General features: G+C 39.4%; 1 protein-coding gene across 1 annotated transcript in view; it reads right to left on the bottom strand.

The window, feature by feature from the left end:
- Positions 1-16360, bottom strand: part of ATOH8 (atonal bHLH transcription factor 8) — a 42249-nt gene that overhangs the window by 12426 nt on the left and 13463 nt on the right. Inside the window, exon 2 of the mRNA XM_073657575.1 lies at positions 10111-10302. Coding sequence (XP_073513676.1) covers positions 10111-10302 — 192 coding nt within the window. The remainder of the gene's footprint in view (positions 1-10110; positions 10303-16360) is intronic.

The raw sequence follows: 16360 nt of genomic DNA, 5'->3' as shown, positions 1-16360 counted from the left end.
CTCTACTGATCCAATGGGGAGTATGTCTAAATATTTATGAGGCAGGTTACATGTATTGTCCCCAAGTGTGAGCAAAGTCTGCCCCATGTACAAAAATATAACTACTACAATAGTGAACTCAATGCACAAAAATCTACATTTAGGTCCAGAAATATTTGGACAGTGACACAAGTTTTGGCATTTTATCTGTTATCCAAAACATATTTAAAATCCAGTTACATAATCAATATGGGCTTAAAGTGCAGACTCTCCGCTTTAATTTGAGAGTATACACATCCTAATTGGAGTAAGGGTTTAGGAATTACAGCTCTTTAATATGTAGCTGCCTCTTTTTAAAAAGACCAAAAGTAATTGGACAATCATCTTAAAAGGGCTGCATGGGCTTGTCCCTGGTTAATCCATCATCAATTAAGCAGGTAAAAGGTCTGGAGCTGGCTCCAGGTGTGGCATTTGCATTTGGAATCTATTGCTGTGAACCCACAACAAGCAGTCAAAGGAGATCTCAATGGAAGAGAAACAGACCATCATTAGGCTGAAAAGAAAGAAGAAATCCACCAGAGAGAGAGTAGAAATGATAAGAGTGTCCAAATCCACAGGTTGGTACATTTTGCAAAAAAAAACAAACACTGGTGAGCTTGGAAATGCAAAAAGGCCTGGACGTCCACAGAAGATAACAGTGATGGATGATAGCAGAATCCTTTCCATGGTGAAGAAAAACTCCTTCACAACATCCACCCAAGTGAAGAACACTATCCAGGAAGTAGGTATTTCAGTATCTAAGTCTACTATGACCCAAAACATAATGTGAAAGCAAAGAAGTGGAATATTCTGCAATGGCAGAGTCATCACCAGATCTCAGCCCCATCCAGCAGCATTTCACATTCTTAAGTCATAACTGAAAACAGAAAGACCCACAAACAAGCAACAACTGAAGTCAGCAGCAGTAAAGGCCTGGCAAAGCATCACAAAGGAGGAAACCCGGCGTTTGGTGATGTCCATGGCTTCCAGACTTCAGGCAGTCATTGCCTGCAAAGGATTCTCTACAAAGTATTAAACATGAACATTTTGTTTATGGTAAAGTTAATTTGTCTAATTACTTCTGAGCCCCTGATATGAGGAGGATTTGTGGAACAATGGTTGCAATTCCTGTGTAAAAGAATATAACTACTATAATACTGCTCCTATGTACAAGAATATAACTACTATATTACTGCTCCTATGTAGAAGAATATAACTACTATAATACTGCTCCTATGTACAAGAATATAACTACTATAATACTGCCCCCTATGTAGAAGAATATAACTACTATAATACTGCTCCTATGTACAAGAATATAATACTATAATACTGCTCCTATGTACAAGAATATAACTACTATAATACTGCCACCTATGTGCAAGAATATAACTACTATAATACTGCCTCCTATGTACAAGAATATAACTACTATAATACTGCCACCTATGTGCAAGAATATAACTACTATAATACTGCCTCCTATGTACAAGAATATAACTACTATAATACTGCCTCCTATGTACAAGAATATAACTACTATAATACTGCCACCTATGTACAAGAATATAACTACTATAATACTGCTCCTATGTACAAGAATATAACTACTATAATACTGCCCCCATGTACAAGAATATAACTAATATAATACTGCCCCCTATGTAGAAGAATATAACTACTATAATACTGCCACCTATGTGCAAGAATATAACTACTATAATACTGCCTCCTATGTACAAGAATATAACTACTATAATACTGCCTCCTATGTACAAGAATATAACTACTATAACACTGCTCCTATGTACAAGAATATAACTACTATAATACTGCCCCCTATGTACAAGAATATAACTACTATAATACTGCTCCTATTTACAAGAATATAACTATAATACTGCTCCTATGTACAAGAATATAATACTATAATACTGCCCCTATGTACAAGAATATAACTACTATAATACTGCTCCTATGTACAAGAATATAACTACTATAATACTACTCCTGTGAACAAGAATATAACTACTATAATACTACCCCTATGTACAAGAATATAACTACTATAATACTGCCCCCTATGTACAAGAATATAACTACTATAATACTACTCATGTGAACAAGAATATAACTACTATAATACTGCCCCTATGTACAAGAATATAACTACTATAATACTGCCCCTATGTACAAGACTATAACTACTATAATACTACCCCTATGTACAAGAATATAACTACTATAATACTGCCCCCTATGTACAAGAATATAACTACTATAATACTACTCCTGTGAACAAGAATATAACTACTATAATACTACTCCTGTGAACAAGAATATAACTACTATAATACTACCCCTATGTACAAGAATATAACTACTATAATACTGCCCCCTATGTACAAGAATATAACTACTATAATACTGCGACATATGAGAAAAGTGTCAATGGGCCCGAAAACAGATGCTTGGACCCCAGTGGAGATATCTCCTCACATGCTGCACAACTTCCCCCTACAATACTCTACGGTACGTCATGTTCAGCACTGTATATAGCATTTTGCGGTGTGGTATAGAATCAGACCTTCGGCTCTTTGACCGTTTCTGGAATGTAAATGCTTTTCTCTCTGCTATCAGCACACTAAGAACAGGACGATCCAATGACAACATTCAATAAAAATGATGAAAGTGTTTATCATAGTGAGGAACAGGGGATGATGCATTGTGAGACATAAATCCGCTGTCAGCTCACTAATGGCCCTAAGTGAAAACTTCTTTCCTCTGATGTAAGGAAAATTAACACCGTCCACTGCTTGAGAGCCCCTGCATTGTGCTCAGGGGCCACTGTAAAGGGTGAAGTAACCAAAACATTGCACAAACCCCCCCCAATAATGAGTATAGATGACTATCTAATGGAAACTAATCTGCTGCTGGCAGAATTTCCACCTAATGTCAGTATAGCTTATAGCGTATTATGGTAAATCATACTTGCACTATAGTGCAGCATTAACACTCTGCACATATGGCGGCACACATGTATGTATTACCCCCAGAAGATGTAGACAACAAATATTGCACATTTTTGACATTCATGTCTATTATTTCTTCCTGACGCCCCAGCAATGCTCTGTAAGAAGCTCCAAGGTCAGTTTCCTGTATGATTTTGAAAACAATAAGAATTCTTGAAAAAGTCATGTGAAGGGAAACGATTGTGCCCTGCCTCTTACTGATACTGACACAGAAAGGCTGCCGAGCACCCGCACGGCCGAGCATTCACCATCACTATTCATCTATCATCTATCTATCTACTGTCTATCTATCTATCTATTGTCTATCTATCTATCTATCTATCTATCTATCGATCTATCTATCTATCAACTATCTATTGTCTATCTATCTATCTATCGATCTATCTATCTATCATCTATCTACTGTCTATCTATCTATCTATCCCTCTATCTATCTTCTATCTATCTATCTATCTATCTATCTATCTATCTATCATCTATCTATCTATTGTCTATCTATCTATCATCTCTCTATTATCTATTTATTATATCTATCTATTATCTATCTATCTATCATCTAGCTATTATATCTATCATCTATCGATCTAATATCTATTTATCCAATATCTATCTCTCATTTCTTTTTATCATTTATCTATATCTATCTATCTAGAGAAAAAAATAAAAGCAGAACTTTTCATGCAGAGATGGGTACAAAGCCCCCATGGTTATACACAAAACCTCTTACATACAAAAACTCCAAAAAATGAGGGCAGCACTCCAAAGTCAGATGGTGAAGAAATGGATTTTAATCAGCCCATATGAAATTTTTGCTCAAAATAGAGAGCCATTCTCAAATGTCTATCTATCATCTATCTATTATCTATCTATCTATCTATCTATCTATCATCTATCTATTATCTATCTATCTATCTATATCTATCATCTATCTATCTATATCTATCATCTATCTATCTATCTATCTCTCTATCTATCTATCTATCTATCTATCTATTATCTATCTATCTATCATCTATCTATCTATATCTATCATCTATCTATCTATCTATCTATTATCTATCTATCATCTATCTATCTATATCTATCATCTATCTATCTAATCTCTCTCTGTCTTTCGGTCTCTCTATCCTTCGATCCCTCCTTGGAGAACATTTTGTTCTATCCTTCCCATGCTGTGACCTCCTCTCCCCGGCACACCACCGTTTCACCGTCTCACATCCTGATTTGGCAGATGTCACGTTTCGGCTTTTGTCTTTTGTCATTAATACATAAATCTTTTCCGTGTGGAAACATCTTTAGTTTTAGGTTTTTTTTTTATCTTCTCTTCTCCAGATCTAGATTTTTTTTTTTTGCCGTGATAAAACCCATAGAAATATCAATATGACACACACGGTGAACGAATTCCAAAACCGCAGCCGACAAGTTTTATGAAGCCCCAACTGTTCTGCTGTTCTTCATAATCTGGTTTCCTCTCTCATAAAGAGACCTTTAGCACGGTTTTTCCTTCTGCCTCTGAAACAGCTGCTCTCACTGTAGTATCCTGAGTGATGATGAGGTCCTGAAAGTGTTTTTTTGGAACAGATGGCCAGGAGAGAGCTGTAGAGCATGCCAGCAAAATGCTGGGGAATGTGCCAAATCCAGCAGAGACTGAGTGCTTTGGGTTCCAGCTCGCGTGCCTTTCCTCTGCCCTCTGCCCTGAGTGGCGCCAGTAGGACTTCCCAACTAGCACTCTGAACATCTGGAGTCTGAGACTGCCAGAGAGACGAGGGGGGTAGTGGTGGAAGGCGGGAGGGGGGGGATAAAAAAGAAAAAAGCCTGCTTCAGCCTAGGCTTGTGCTCTTAACAACATACAGCCTGGGAGAACACATGAAAAAAAAAAAAAGAATAAGAATAGGAACTTCCAAGCTTATTTAACAGCTGCGGTCAAACAAAAAAATCCATATACGCCCGCTGTTCATGGATCCGAGGTTAGAACTGTAAAGAGAGTTTGTGCGTTCATATAAAGACACTTTATCATTATTTATATACATTATGTATAGGGCGCGGTAAGGGAAAAATATAACTTGGGTCTGTAGAGGTTCTTAAAAGGGTTGGACTGTCCTTTTTTTTTTACGATAAACTGATCAGAAAGTGCCCCACTGCTAGAACCTCCAGCGATCAGCTGTATTTTCTGAGGAACACCACCAACAAGTGTTCTATTTCCCTGTAGCGCCCCTACAGGGAAAAATAAGTAAAGCGCCATTCCCATACGAAACAATGGGTAGCCCTTACTTGTTAGAAGCTGATCACAAAGTGTTCTCTTGCTTGGACCTCTAGTGATCAGATATATTCAGTGGTGAAAGCTGATAAAAAGTGGTAAAAAGTGTTCAATTTTTCAGCAGCACCCTCACAGGGGTAATAAAGAATTACACGGGACCCACTCAAATCAATGAGTTGTACAAAAAATTCCGGTTCTCCTGAATTTAAATTCCCTTCGCTTTGTATGAATTCAGCAAAATGGTGGCCGGGAAGAATAATACTCACTTGCTCTGTCATTGCAGTCCATCATTCAGTGCTCTGCAGGTCTTCTTCAGTGATCTACAGGTGATCTCTGGGTGCTCTTCTGCTGACTAGATCTTGGGCAAAGCTTTACAACATGATGGTGTTGTTTGAGATCTGCTTGGCGCTTAGTGAAGATCACTGAAGAGGACCTGATGACGTGGGAGAGAATGCGGAGATCACTGAAGAGGACCTGATGACACGGGAGAGAATGTGAAGACCACTGAAGAGGACCTGATGACGCGGGAGAGAATGCGAAGATCCTGAAGAGGACCTGATCATGCGGGAGAGATTGCGAAGATCCTGAAGAGGACCTGATGACACGGGAGAGCACTCGAAGATCCTGAATGGGACCCATAGATCATCAGACAGGAGACTGCGGTGGTGTAACAGGTGAGCAGTGAGGTGGGCACGTATTTTTCACCCCATGTTTATTATGTTCTGGGTTTTGAAGCAGAATATGGAATATTCAGTTTGCATCAAATACATTTTTAAATTTGAATCGAATTTCATGCCCAAATTTGAGAGACGTGGTGAAGTTTGGCAGAGTCATTCATCACTCATCAAACTGATCAGAAAGTGTTTTCCTGCTGATACCGTCCGTGATCAGCTGTAATCAGTGGGGAAAGCTGGTAGTAAGTGTTCAATTTCTCTGCAGCGCCACCACATGCAAAATTAAGTATTACACAGTGTGGATTCGACTCAAAGAAATGTCTGTATTGTGTCATAGGACAGGTCCTCTGGAGAAACAGACGCTCTTTGTAACTGCTCCCCACATCATTAGTGCAACCTGTGCAGCCACACAGGGGCCCAAGAGGTAAGGGGGCTCATTTCCACCTCCAAAGCAGGTGCAACTGAGAAGCTATTGGGCTGCAAGGGGCCCATATATTGTTCTTGCAATATAGTGTGATGCAATTCTCTCAGATGAGAGAATTGGAGCACGCTGTGAGGAAAAGATGGAGATCAAACTTTCTCCATTTTCTCCATTGTGTCAGTGTTCAGAATTCGGACACGCTTTCTAAGCACTGACACAATGGAGAAGATGGAGAAAGTTTGTTCTCCATCTTCCCCATTGTGCCATTGCTCAGAAATCGGACCACACTCTGATGTCATCCAAGTGCAGGCCGATGTTTTCCATGGACTCATTGACTTACATGGCCAAATGCGATCTGAATATGAGATCAAACTCGACAGGCAGCAATATTTTCCATGGATGGAGCCTTTCCGAGGAAAAAATCGTACATGAGCACGGTATTGGTCTGGGTGTTTTCTCTGTTCCCACTCGGACCGATAATACGGCCGTCTGCACGAGCCGCTACCCAATATTTCATGTATATTTCAGCTGTAACAATTTTTAGATTTTTCCATATTTCTTGTTTCCTTGAAAAAGTGGCCAAAAAAATTGTAAAATACATAGCAACATTAAAAGGTTCTGCGATAAACCTAGGAGCAAAAGCTCTTTAGTCCTTAGTACGGGATTTGAGCAGTAAAGGAAATACATAAAATGCCGCCAGTTTGTGCTGGATAGTCCAGGGAAAAATGAGAAAGAACAAAAGGGTAGAAATTGACAGGTAAGTTGAGCCTTAGGGCTGAATCCAAGGGGCAAATATAAAGGTTTCATCTAGCAGTTTGGGTGGTTGCACAACTCTACGAATCCTAAGACAGGGGTTCATCAACCATGGCTTCGTCAGAGGAGTATAAGTTGCATGAGACGTCCTCAATTTAGGTGAGCTTGGGTAATTAACAAGAGACTGGTGAAGGTGACCAGTGCAAAACAAGGGGGATAGCGTAGAGAAGTCGGAGACTGGAATTCATCTTTTTGTACATACAATATGTCTATAATTTTCTTACATCACTCCAGTTTCCAATGGTAGTACACTACGTGTATATTTTTTTGCCGCCATACTGTGTCAGGTCCACCTCAAGCTTTGAAAGCTGACCAAAATGTTGCTTCTCTAGCAGCTGTTTCATAACTTATAAATAAAATAAATTAAATCCGTTTCCTGTTATGTCCTCTTGCTGAAAATTGTTTTATCAAATTTTGGAAGGAGACTTTATTTTTTGACATGTGGTCCATAATATATATATATAAAAAAAAATCATTAAAATCAAGTATTCGAGCAGAGTCGTGGTCCAGCTGGTTACATACTTAATGGAGCCTACAAGCGGTCGCCTGTGAAATGTGAGAGCACGATTTAAGCCCCTTTGTCTGGGTCATTGCCTGACGGGAGTATATTATTCCCATAGGCTCGATATTTAAAAGAACAGAATACTCCACGACTATATACCGTAGTATTATCTTGTCTCTTGTCAGTGGACAACACCGGTATAGGGAGATATCCATTGCCGAAAATTTTCTATAAGGTGACACAGGAGGCAATAAGGATCGTAGAGTGACCACCCCACCCCAACCCAACACACTGACACTGTCCAGTCTATTAACGGTCCCAACGAAAGACTCCAGCATCCGCAGTGAGGTTCAAATGGAGTTTACAAGCCTCCTTTTGTAATAATACTGTAAGCACAAACATCAATCACTTTCTTCTTATTCTTCCATGTTATTTTCCGAGAGGAAAACTGGCTGATCAGTTGGCTTCCTCTCTAACACAGTTTGATGATGATTTCATGTAATTGGTTCAGTGTTAAGTAACCTGAAGGAATGTGATTCAGTAATTAGACTCAGTGCTGTTTCCTTTAGATACCCGTTTTTGGCTACGTGTCTTTAGATAAACCTGCAATTAGCTGCTACTTGTGGGAACATAATTTAAAGAGAGCGACTGGATCCAAGAAGCGGAGCAGAAGGCATGATTCATGGTGTTTTACTGGATGTAATAAATTAAAGTATTCACAGAGAGAGGGGAAAAGGTGCTTAACTTGACCTATTGGGCATTATTTGACATCGAGGGGATGTATATAGAAGAGTATTATAGTAGGGTCATAGTTACATAGTAGTACGGTTGATACATGCCCATGAAGTTCAACGAAGATGGAGTTTCAAAACCCATGAACCAATCTGCTCTAAAAAAGCAAATTTTCCCACCTGTTCTCGAGTGTCAACCAACTGGATCAACCTTGAGAACAAGAACTTTACACATTAACATAAGTATTTATGTTATTTACTTCTAAAAACATCTGAGCCCTTTTTGAAACCATTGATGGTTCCCACTGAGGTCGGCTGTCCCACAGATTAATAATTCTCATGGGAAGGAAGCCATGTCTTCCAACTGAGATTGACTATTTTTTTTATCCATTTGGAAAGAGTGCCTCCTTGTCTTTAAGGAGGTTTTACATGTAACAGCTTTTGACCATACGTTTTGTATTGGCCATTTATGTACTTGTACAAGTTAAACATGTCCTCCCTCAAGACTAAATAAATTGTGTTTAATCAATCTTTCCTCATAATTAAGATCCTCCATGTCTCTTATCAGTTTTGAGGCTCGTCTTTATACCTTTTCTACCTCCAGGTTTTCCTTTCTATGAACTTGTGTTGAGAAATGAACTGTATATTTCAGATAAGGTCGCACTAACATTTTGTAAGGTGGTAAATTACGTCCGTCCCGCAAGTCCATGCTTCATTTAGTACATGATGATAACCAGCTTGTCTTAGAAGCCGCTGATTGACATTGCATGCTTTTATTTATTCTGCTATCTACAACTACACACAAATCCTTCTCTACAAGTGACTCTTCTAGTTTTACTCCCCTTAGAACATATAATACTCACATATTATTAGTGACCAGATGAATAATTTACATTTATCCACACTGAACCTCATTTACCAAGCGGATGCTCAAACACTCAGTTTGTCCAAGTCAGCCTGTAACTTATGAACATCCTCCACAACTGCACTAAACTACATAGTTTGATTTCTTTTTGCAAAAATAGAAACAACACCTTTAATCTCATTTTAATGGGGCGATAGTTCTAAAATCCAAAATATTTTTCCAAAACACTACCTTATTAGTTCATAAAATTCAGTAGGTACCCATAAACCCATTGAGATTCTGTTCACACTTTCCTGTCAATGTCTCTGTTTAATGGTACCGCAATGAGTCCCAATATTGGTCAATTATGCATTGAGACAAAGCAAATTCTTGTTTGGGTGGGTCCACATAATATAGGGCAGATCTCTTTTCTTGTATATGGGAGATATAAGAGTAATTAAATCACAATTGTAATTGCCCAGAGTACTTGGAAGTACCAATCTCTCTGAGGGGCATTTTGTGGCCCCCACTATGGTTCCTACTATTATTACCCAAGCAGTATTTCGTTTTAATATTGTATTTATACAGTACATGCCTGTTGATGGTTTCTAATAGTGTGTATATAAATCTTATATCTTATATTATCTGTACACTTCATTACAAGTTGATTATATGTAATTTATCTCTTATGATTAAGTATTATTTATGCACTCTTAACTCTTTATCACGAAAATAATTTACTGCCTTTCCATAATAAATTGAAATATATAACCCATCATTGGAAGATCACAGGGGATTCCAAGCTCTTCTTCACTTACCTTCCTCTTTTTTGACCTTCCTTCTGACTGTAAAGTCCTTGTACATTGGTCTACACAATCAGAAAAACTCAAGTTACTATGATCAGCACTGTAGTCAAGGTCAGCCAGTTTCGCCAGCGAGAGGATATAATTACACGCTATTCTCAAAATGGCCAATTTAGAAAGCTTCTGTCCGTATGAATAACATGGCACCTAGAACGTAAGAAGAAGAACATATAAACATAGTGTAATAAGTATTAGTTATATTAATAGCAGTAAATAAATCACAATACAAACCATTTTGTGTAAATTCATGTATAATTGCTTCGCAGGTTAACAAACATTGTGACTAGGAAAGTTTGTTAACTTTAATTAAGTCTTGTTCTGTGGCCTCTCACCATGAAAATTACCATTCTATAAGTAGGACCCATCATCCCAAGAGAAAAAGACTTGGCGCTTCTTCGCCCTGCATCCATTCCAATGGCTGGGACATGGGACCCAATGACAATGACCTGGGAGTCCTGCTCACATTTACACCTCCCATTGGATGGAGCCAAACTGAGATGAGATACTACACTAAATAGAACCCATATTTCCCATTGGGTTTATCTCTAGTGTTTTTTTTCTAGGGATTCAAAATGTTTTATACGAGCAGGCCTACACAGAATTTGCACAGCTAAACCCCCTTCATAGTAACCAATGACCTTGCATACACATTCAATTGTGGTAGCAGTAGGCCCAATCTTAGAAAAATACCCAATGCAAATCAGGTGAGCCATGTCTGTGTAGGAAGCACCGAAGGGTGTCAAAAATCTAAAGGGGCAAGAAAGTAAGATGACTCCTAATAACCTTGCGAGTACTAATTCCAATATCTAATAATTGAAAAAATCTAATCTACGTCACCTATACAGATTTAAATCCTTCTTATTATTAACGATGTAGGCCAGTGTTTCTCAACTCCAGCCCTCAAAGCCCACCAACATGTCATGATTTAAGGATATCCTATAGAGAGAGCCTATGGCAGTTTCTGATTCTTTGCTAATAATCCCATCTCCTGTGCAACACTAAGAAAATCCGGAAAGCATGACTTGTTGGGGTGCCTTGAGGAAACACTGATCTTGGCCACCAATTTAGGTTGGCAAAGACTTAGGTCACTGCTTATCTGTTATTAGTGGACTAAGTCACCATTACAGATCACGAATGATCAACATCATGAAATTGGGTCTCCAATTATTTGGTCTATATGTTCTAGTCCTTAATGATCTAGTCCCTAGGATTTCAAACTGTGGTATGTATATCCCAATGATTGTATGTCACGGCTCTAGCAGGGTACATAGCCTATGGTCATTGCCTTAGAGGTACTTTAATTAGTTTAAAAAAGAGGTAAACACCTTAGGAACCTTGAGAACCACTCTCTAGTTCACCAATTCAGATTGTTTAAAGGTCAAATGTTCTGGTCTTCAGTCACCTATACAAATCATCCAAGTTGTAAAAGTTCAAAGCTATCTCTTGGTTTCCAATGATCTAAGCTATCAATGATCTAGGCTTTTGTCATCGATCTACACCAGTATCATTTGTCAGTGATCTAGGACACCAATACAGATTGCCAAAGATCTAGGCAATCAATTCTGGTCACCAGTCATCAAAGCAAACCATTCAGGTCATCAAAGTTCAAGGCAATCTTTCAAGGTTTACAATGCAGTTTGTCAGTGTTCTAGGTCACCAATTCTGATGGCCAAAGGTCTAAGTCATAAATGTTGGTCGCCAATGACCTAGGCCACCGAGTCAGGTTGCCAAAGGTTGACAATGATATTCTTTATTTTTTGTGTTGTAAAGGCTACTAGTTAATGGAATAGACTAAAATTGCAATGTATTTGAGACATCAGGACAATTCCCAAATTGTTCAATCTTCGTGTAGACCTCTTTACACACACTTCATTCAGTTCTCAAGTTCAGCTGCCACCTGATATATGCTGACAACCTTAGACTGACATAAGTGTCAGGTCACACCAAGGCACTAACAAATACAACCTATAGATCAAGCACTCTATGTATCTACCGGCTGGCTCCATCTGCTCTAGTTATCAAGACACATTTCCATCAGCTGAAAAACCCTTCTCATTCATTATCTTGTATCCAGCCGATGGAATTTCTAACACTTGGGGTCTCCTCGAAGGAGGAAAGACTCCTTCTCAACACATGGGCTAATCTACAGCTTCCTACTCATGGCAGCCTGATGAAATGACATGCACTATGGAAAAGAAAAATAAGAAGATAAAAGCACACATTTGTAAGATGTATATAGATCAATCATATTTGTAGCTCATCTGTTGCGTCGGGGGTGTTATTGTAATTAAGACCACCACTGTCTAGAAAAAGAGACAGAACAGCAGGCAGGCATATTTGACTTGATTTACTAATCACTACTTGAAAGAAGAGATGTCTCTGCTTATTTATTAAATCATTCGAATTCAGATGTAACAATGTTTCACTAGTTGAGGGAATATTTCACCAGGAACAGACTTGAGGATTGTTTTACTAAATGTGACAGTAAAAGGCAATGGAGGTCATGTTCTTTTGTTTTGTTTTTTTGCAGACAACCATAAAATTCCTTAAATCCGACACATATTAGACTGATATTTAAAATGTATGGTAATCTGAAATGTTGTTAAAAATTTAATAAATTCCTCAGCCACTGCTACAAAAGTTCTGGGGACTGTGGAGAGTAGAAGTCAAAGTTCAAGTTGGCCACCTCCCCTCAACCGGCAAGGTCTCCCAATCGCATAAGTAAAGAGGTAAAGAAGTGACCCAAGTATCAAGTTGCTCGTCTCTTCCACAAAGGATGGGAAGGTGTTTAGTGGTTTAGTGGCACAATCATCGGGTCTCTGTGGTTGGGTGGGCAACAGGTAGTTGGCATGATCCAGAAACGAGCCAGTGAAAATCCAGGGAAGAATTATGGCAATTTTGCCCTAAATTCCCTATAGTGAGGATCTGGAGGTCTAACCTTTGCGAACCTCATTAATCCTGAGAATAGGGCTCTGCAAAGCTTGATTGGAGTGGAGGTCGAGCATGCATATCTCTGCTTCATTCATTGTCTAAAGGAATGCCGGAACTCAACACTCGGCTATCTCCAACAGTCCCATACACAATGAATAGAGCGGAGGTACGCATGCTCAACCTCTGCTCCACATAGACATGCTCTTCAGAGCTCTGTTTTTGGGTTCAGGGGGATCTCAAAAGTCAGACCCCTACAATTAATAAATTATTCCCTATCCTAGTGATAGGGGATAACTTATATACTATGTACAACCCTGTATTTAAGGATGTCTGACATCACAGACCTGTACCTAAGCCCCAGTGCAAAAATTTATAATTGCAAAATTTGTTATAAAACTGGTGTCTTCTTACGTGGCAGAGGATTCTTTGTGCCACTATCGGCACCAAAGCCCAGGTCGAATGCGACTTTCCCACAACCTCTTATTATACCCTTGCTCTTCTACACATTAGATCATCGTTGAGATACAATCTAATGAATAAGACGGGGGCTTCAGATGTGCCCTGGTTACAGACTGTTCTCTTTTTTTGTCACTATATAAAAGTGGATACAGTGGCAGCTTTGTCTGGTATGATACTGGTATAATTATCTGTCTTCCATGTTGTAATAAACCATAAATGTAATGACTGGATGGAAATGTGCGCTTCATGTCTAAGCCAACACCAACACTTCTTTGCATTGTTCTTTTCACGAGTTAAATAAGTCTTGACTTCCATTTTACACTTTAATGACCTTGTATTTGGCAAACTTAAAGGAACGGCTGTTACACTCCAGCTTTTACATTTAAAGCAATTACCTTATATATTACTGCTACATAGATCAGCCCTTTTACCAACAAATTAGGTAGAGAGAGTGAATAGGAGCAGGAAAATTAAATTCCAAACGCCACAGACAGTTGTGTAACATTACAGAAGGAAGTTCCTTTCGGCGCCGGAGCAAATTACAGCTCCATTAACACCGCTATCGGCTCCTAATCAGATTCACAGCTCAGCAAGACTAAAGAAGGAAGAATATCCCTAGATATAATGCAATGTCAATAGCTGTATGGAATAATGTACAGGTATATCTAATGACATTTACAAAACCAAAATAGGTACTCCGCCCTCCAGAAAATTAGACAGATTTGGACTGTGCCACCATCTTAGACAAACCGCTTATAGAGTGGTGCCCTCTACCTGTAATCTCTAAAGGACAGGTGCTAAATATTCGATCAGTGGGGGTCCTAGAACTTCGGTGTACTCCATTCTCTACATCCAGGCTGGAAGGAGGTGACAGTGATGACTGACTCAGACACTGCAAATTTTTAAGGCATGCTCCATCCAAGTCTGTGAGAAAAATGAGAACAGATAAAGGTGCTCATACACTTTAGATGTGGGCTCACAGCTATTTCTCTCAATCTCCTCATGCACGTGCACACTTAGACGAGCGCGAGCGTGTTTCTCATAGGGAAGAGAGAAATAAGACGTGGCCAGATATTTAACATTCCTGATTAGGGATGAGCAAACGCGAACTGTAAAGTTCGGGGTTCGTACAGGACACCTAGTGTTCGATGCTGAACTCCGAACACGGACTTATCCTGGAAATCCATGTTACAGTTCGGGGAGAAGAGAGAGCGATTTTCCAGCTCCAAAGTTCGTGTCCCCATTGAGTTCTATGGGGTTCGAGTTCAGGTTCGAGTACAGTTCTGGTGCGGAAGCAAACTTTGGACTAAAGTTTGGTCGAACCAGAAGAACCAGAACTTCCGTGGGTCCGCTCATGCCTGATCTTGATCTTTCTTTTTCCCAACATCACCTGGATATACTTGGTTCTCTTGCTCTCCATCATGATCACCGTTCCTCAGCCAGCAAAATAACCCCCTGTAGACCTTGTACGTGGAACAAAATGTAACCTACATAGCAAAAATACCTCTAAACTAGTCTATAGCACCAGGTCTAACCTGACCAACACCTTAACAACATCATGGTCAGAAGGGTGAGGTTGGTGATTAGGACTAGGACCTTCAACAATGTCTAAAGGTCTCAATAAGGAACCCTCCCAATTCTCCCTCCACAGATAATGTCGGGGGGGGGGGGGGGGATTGGGCAGATGGAATTTCAATGTCAATCCCTTTATATTCAGAGGTGATAAGCTGTTGCCAGACGTGTCTAGAAGCAGCTTTCTCCTCTAACCCCATTGAAAACGCATAAATGCTCAGGTAAACTGAGCACCAATCTGTGTGGCGGGGTTGGGAGGGATAGTGGTTGACCAAACATTCGTTCGGCAGACAACTATCTCATGTGTGTAGCCAACTTCAGATAAAGGTGTCCTGGCGGTTATTTTATCAGTAGTCTTGATTGCATACAGTACCCCTAATCTGGATAGATGGGCCGATTGGGGTCGTCAGATCACCGTGGACTGGCGATATACAAGCTGATCAGTGGTCTTTTACTGGACTGTTTAGACTGGCCAACGAATATTCTATGGTAATATGACCATTCTATGCCTATAGAATATAATGTAATGTTCTCGGCAGCGCATCACCTATGTGCTTCCAAGAACAATGATTTTCAAACTGGCTTAGAGATCATTGCACCTTACGAACATTTTACTCGTTGGTCGGCTGTTATCCGGAACAAGCATTCCTATGAACGCTTGTTCCCCCGATTATTGCCTAGTCTAAACAGGTTATAATTTTGGACGATGTTAAGGTGCTTTGAAATTGAAGGATTATTGTGAAGAAGCATTCACGATAATCTTGCAGTGTAAACAGGCTGACGATCAACTGATGAAGGAGAAAAAATGCTCGTTCGTCAGGTGAAATGATTATTATTATCATTGTTCTTGGCAGCGCATCGTCCTATGTAAACAGAACTCGCGCTGCCAAGAAAAATGGCAGGCATTACGCACTGAATGATCCTCTATAGATCATTCAGTGAACGTTAGAGCAGTCTGCCTGTGTAAACAGGCTTTAATAAGCCCGCCAATGTGCAAATATTTACTGATCGGTGGTCATTTAGTGTTGCCAGTGTCAACCTACCCTTACTCATCATGTCTGTTTTTGGAATACCCCGTTATCTAATTCTAAAATATCAGCTATCCAAGGAACTTTTCCTTCTTTGCAGTAGTCCCGACTGTTGCAAAAAATAACATTGATTTTGTAGAATTTTTCTTTTCCAAAAAAAAAGAAAGAAAGAAAAATAAAACTACATCTGTTTTTCAAGCAGACGGTGAAAACGG

The sequence above is a fragment of the Phyllobates terribilis genome, unplaced genomic scaffold (assembly GCF_046119375.1).
Source record: "Phyllobates terribilis strain yellow unplaced genomic scaffold, ASM4611937v1 Scaffold_1__5_contigs__length_1240528914, whole genome shotgun sequence".
Lineage (NCBI taxonomy): Eukaryota > Metazoa > Chordata > Amphibia > Anura > Dendrobatidae > Phyllobates > Phyllobates terribilis.
Note: the sequence above shows the minus strand (reverse complement) of the source record. Positions and strands in the feature narration are given on the sequence as shown.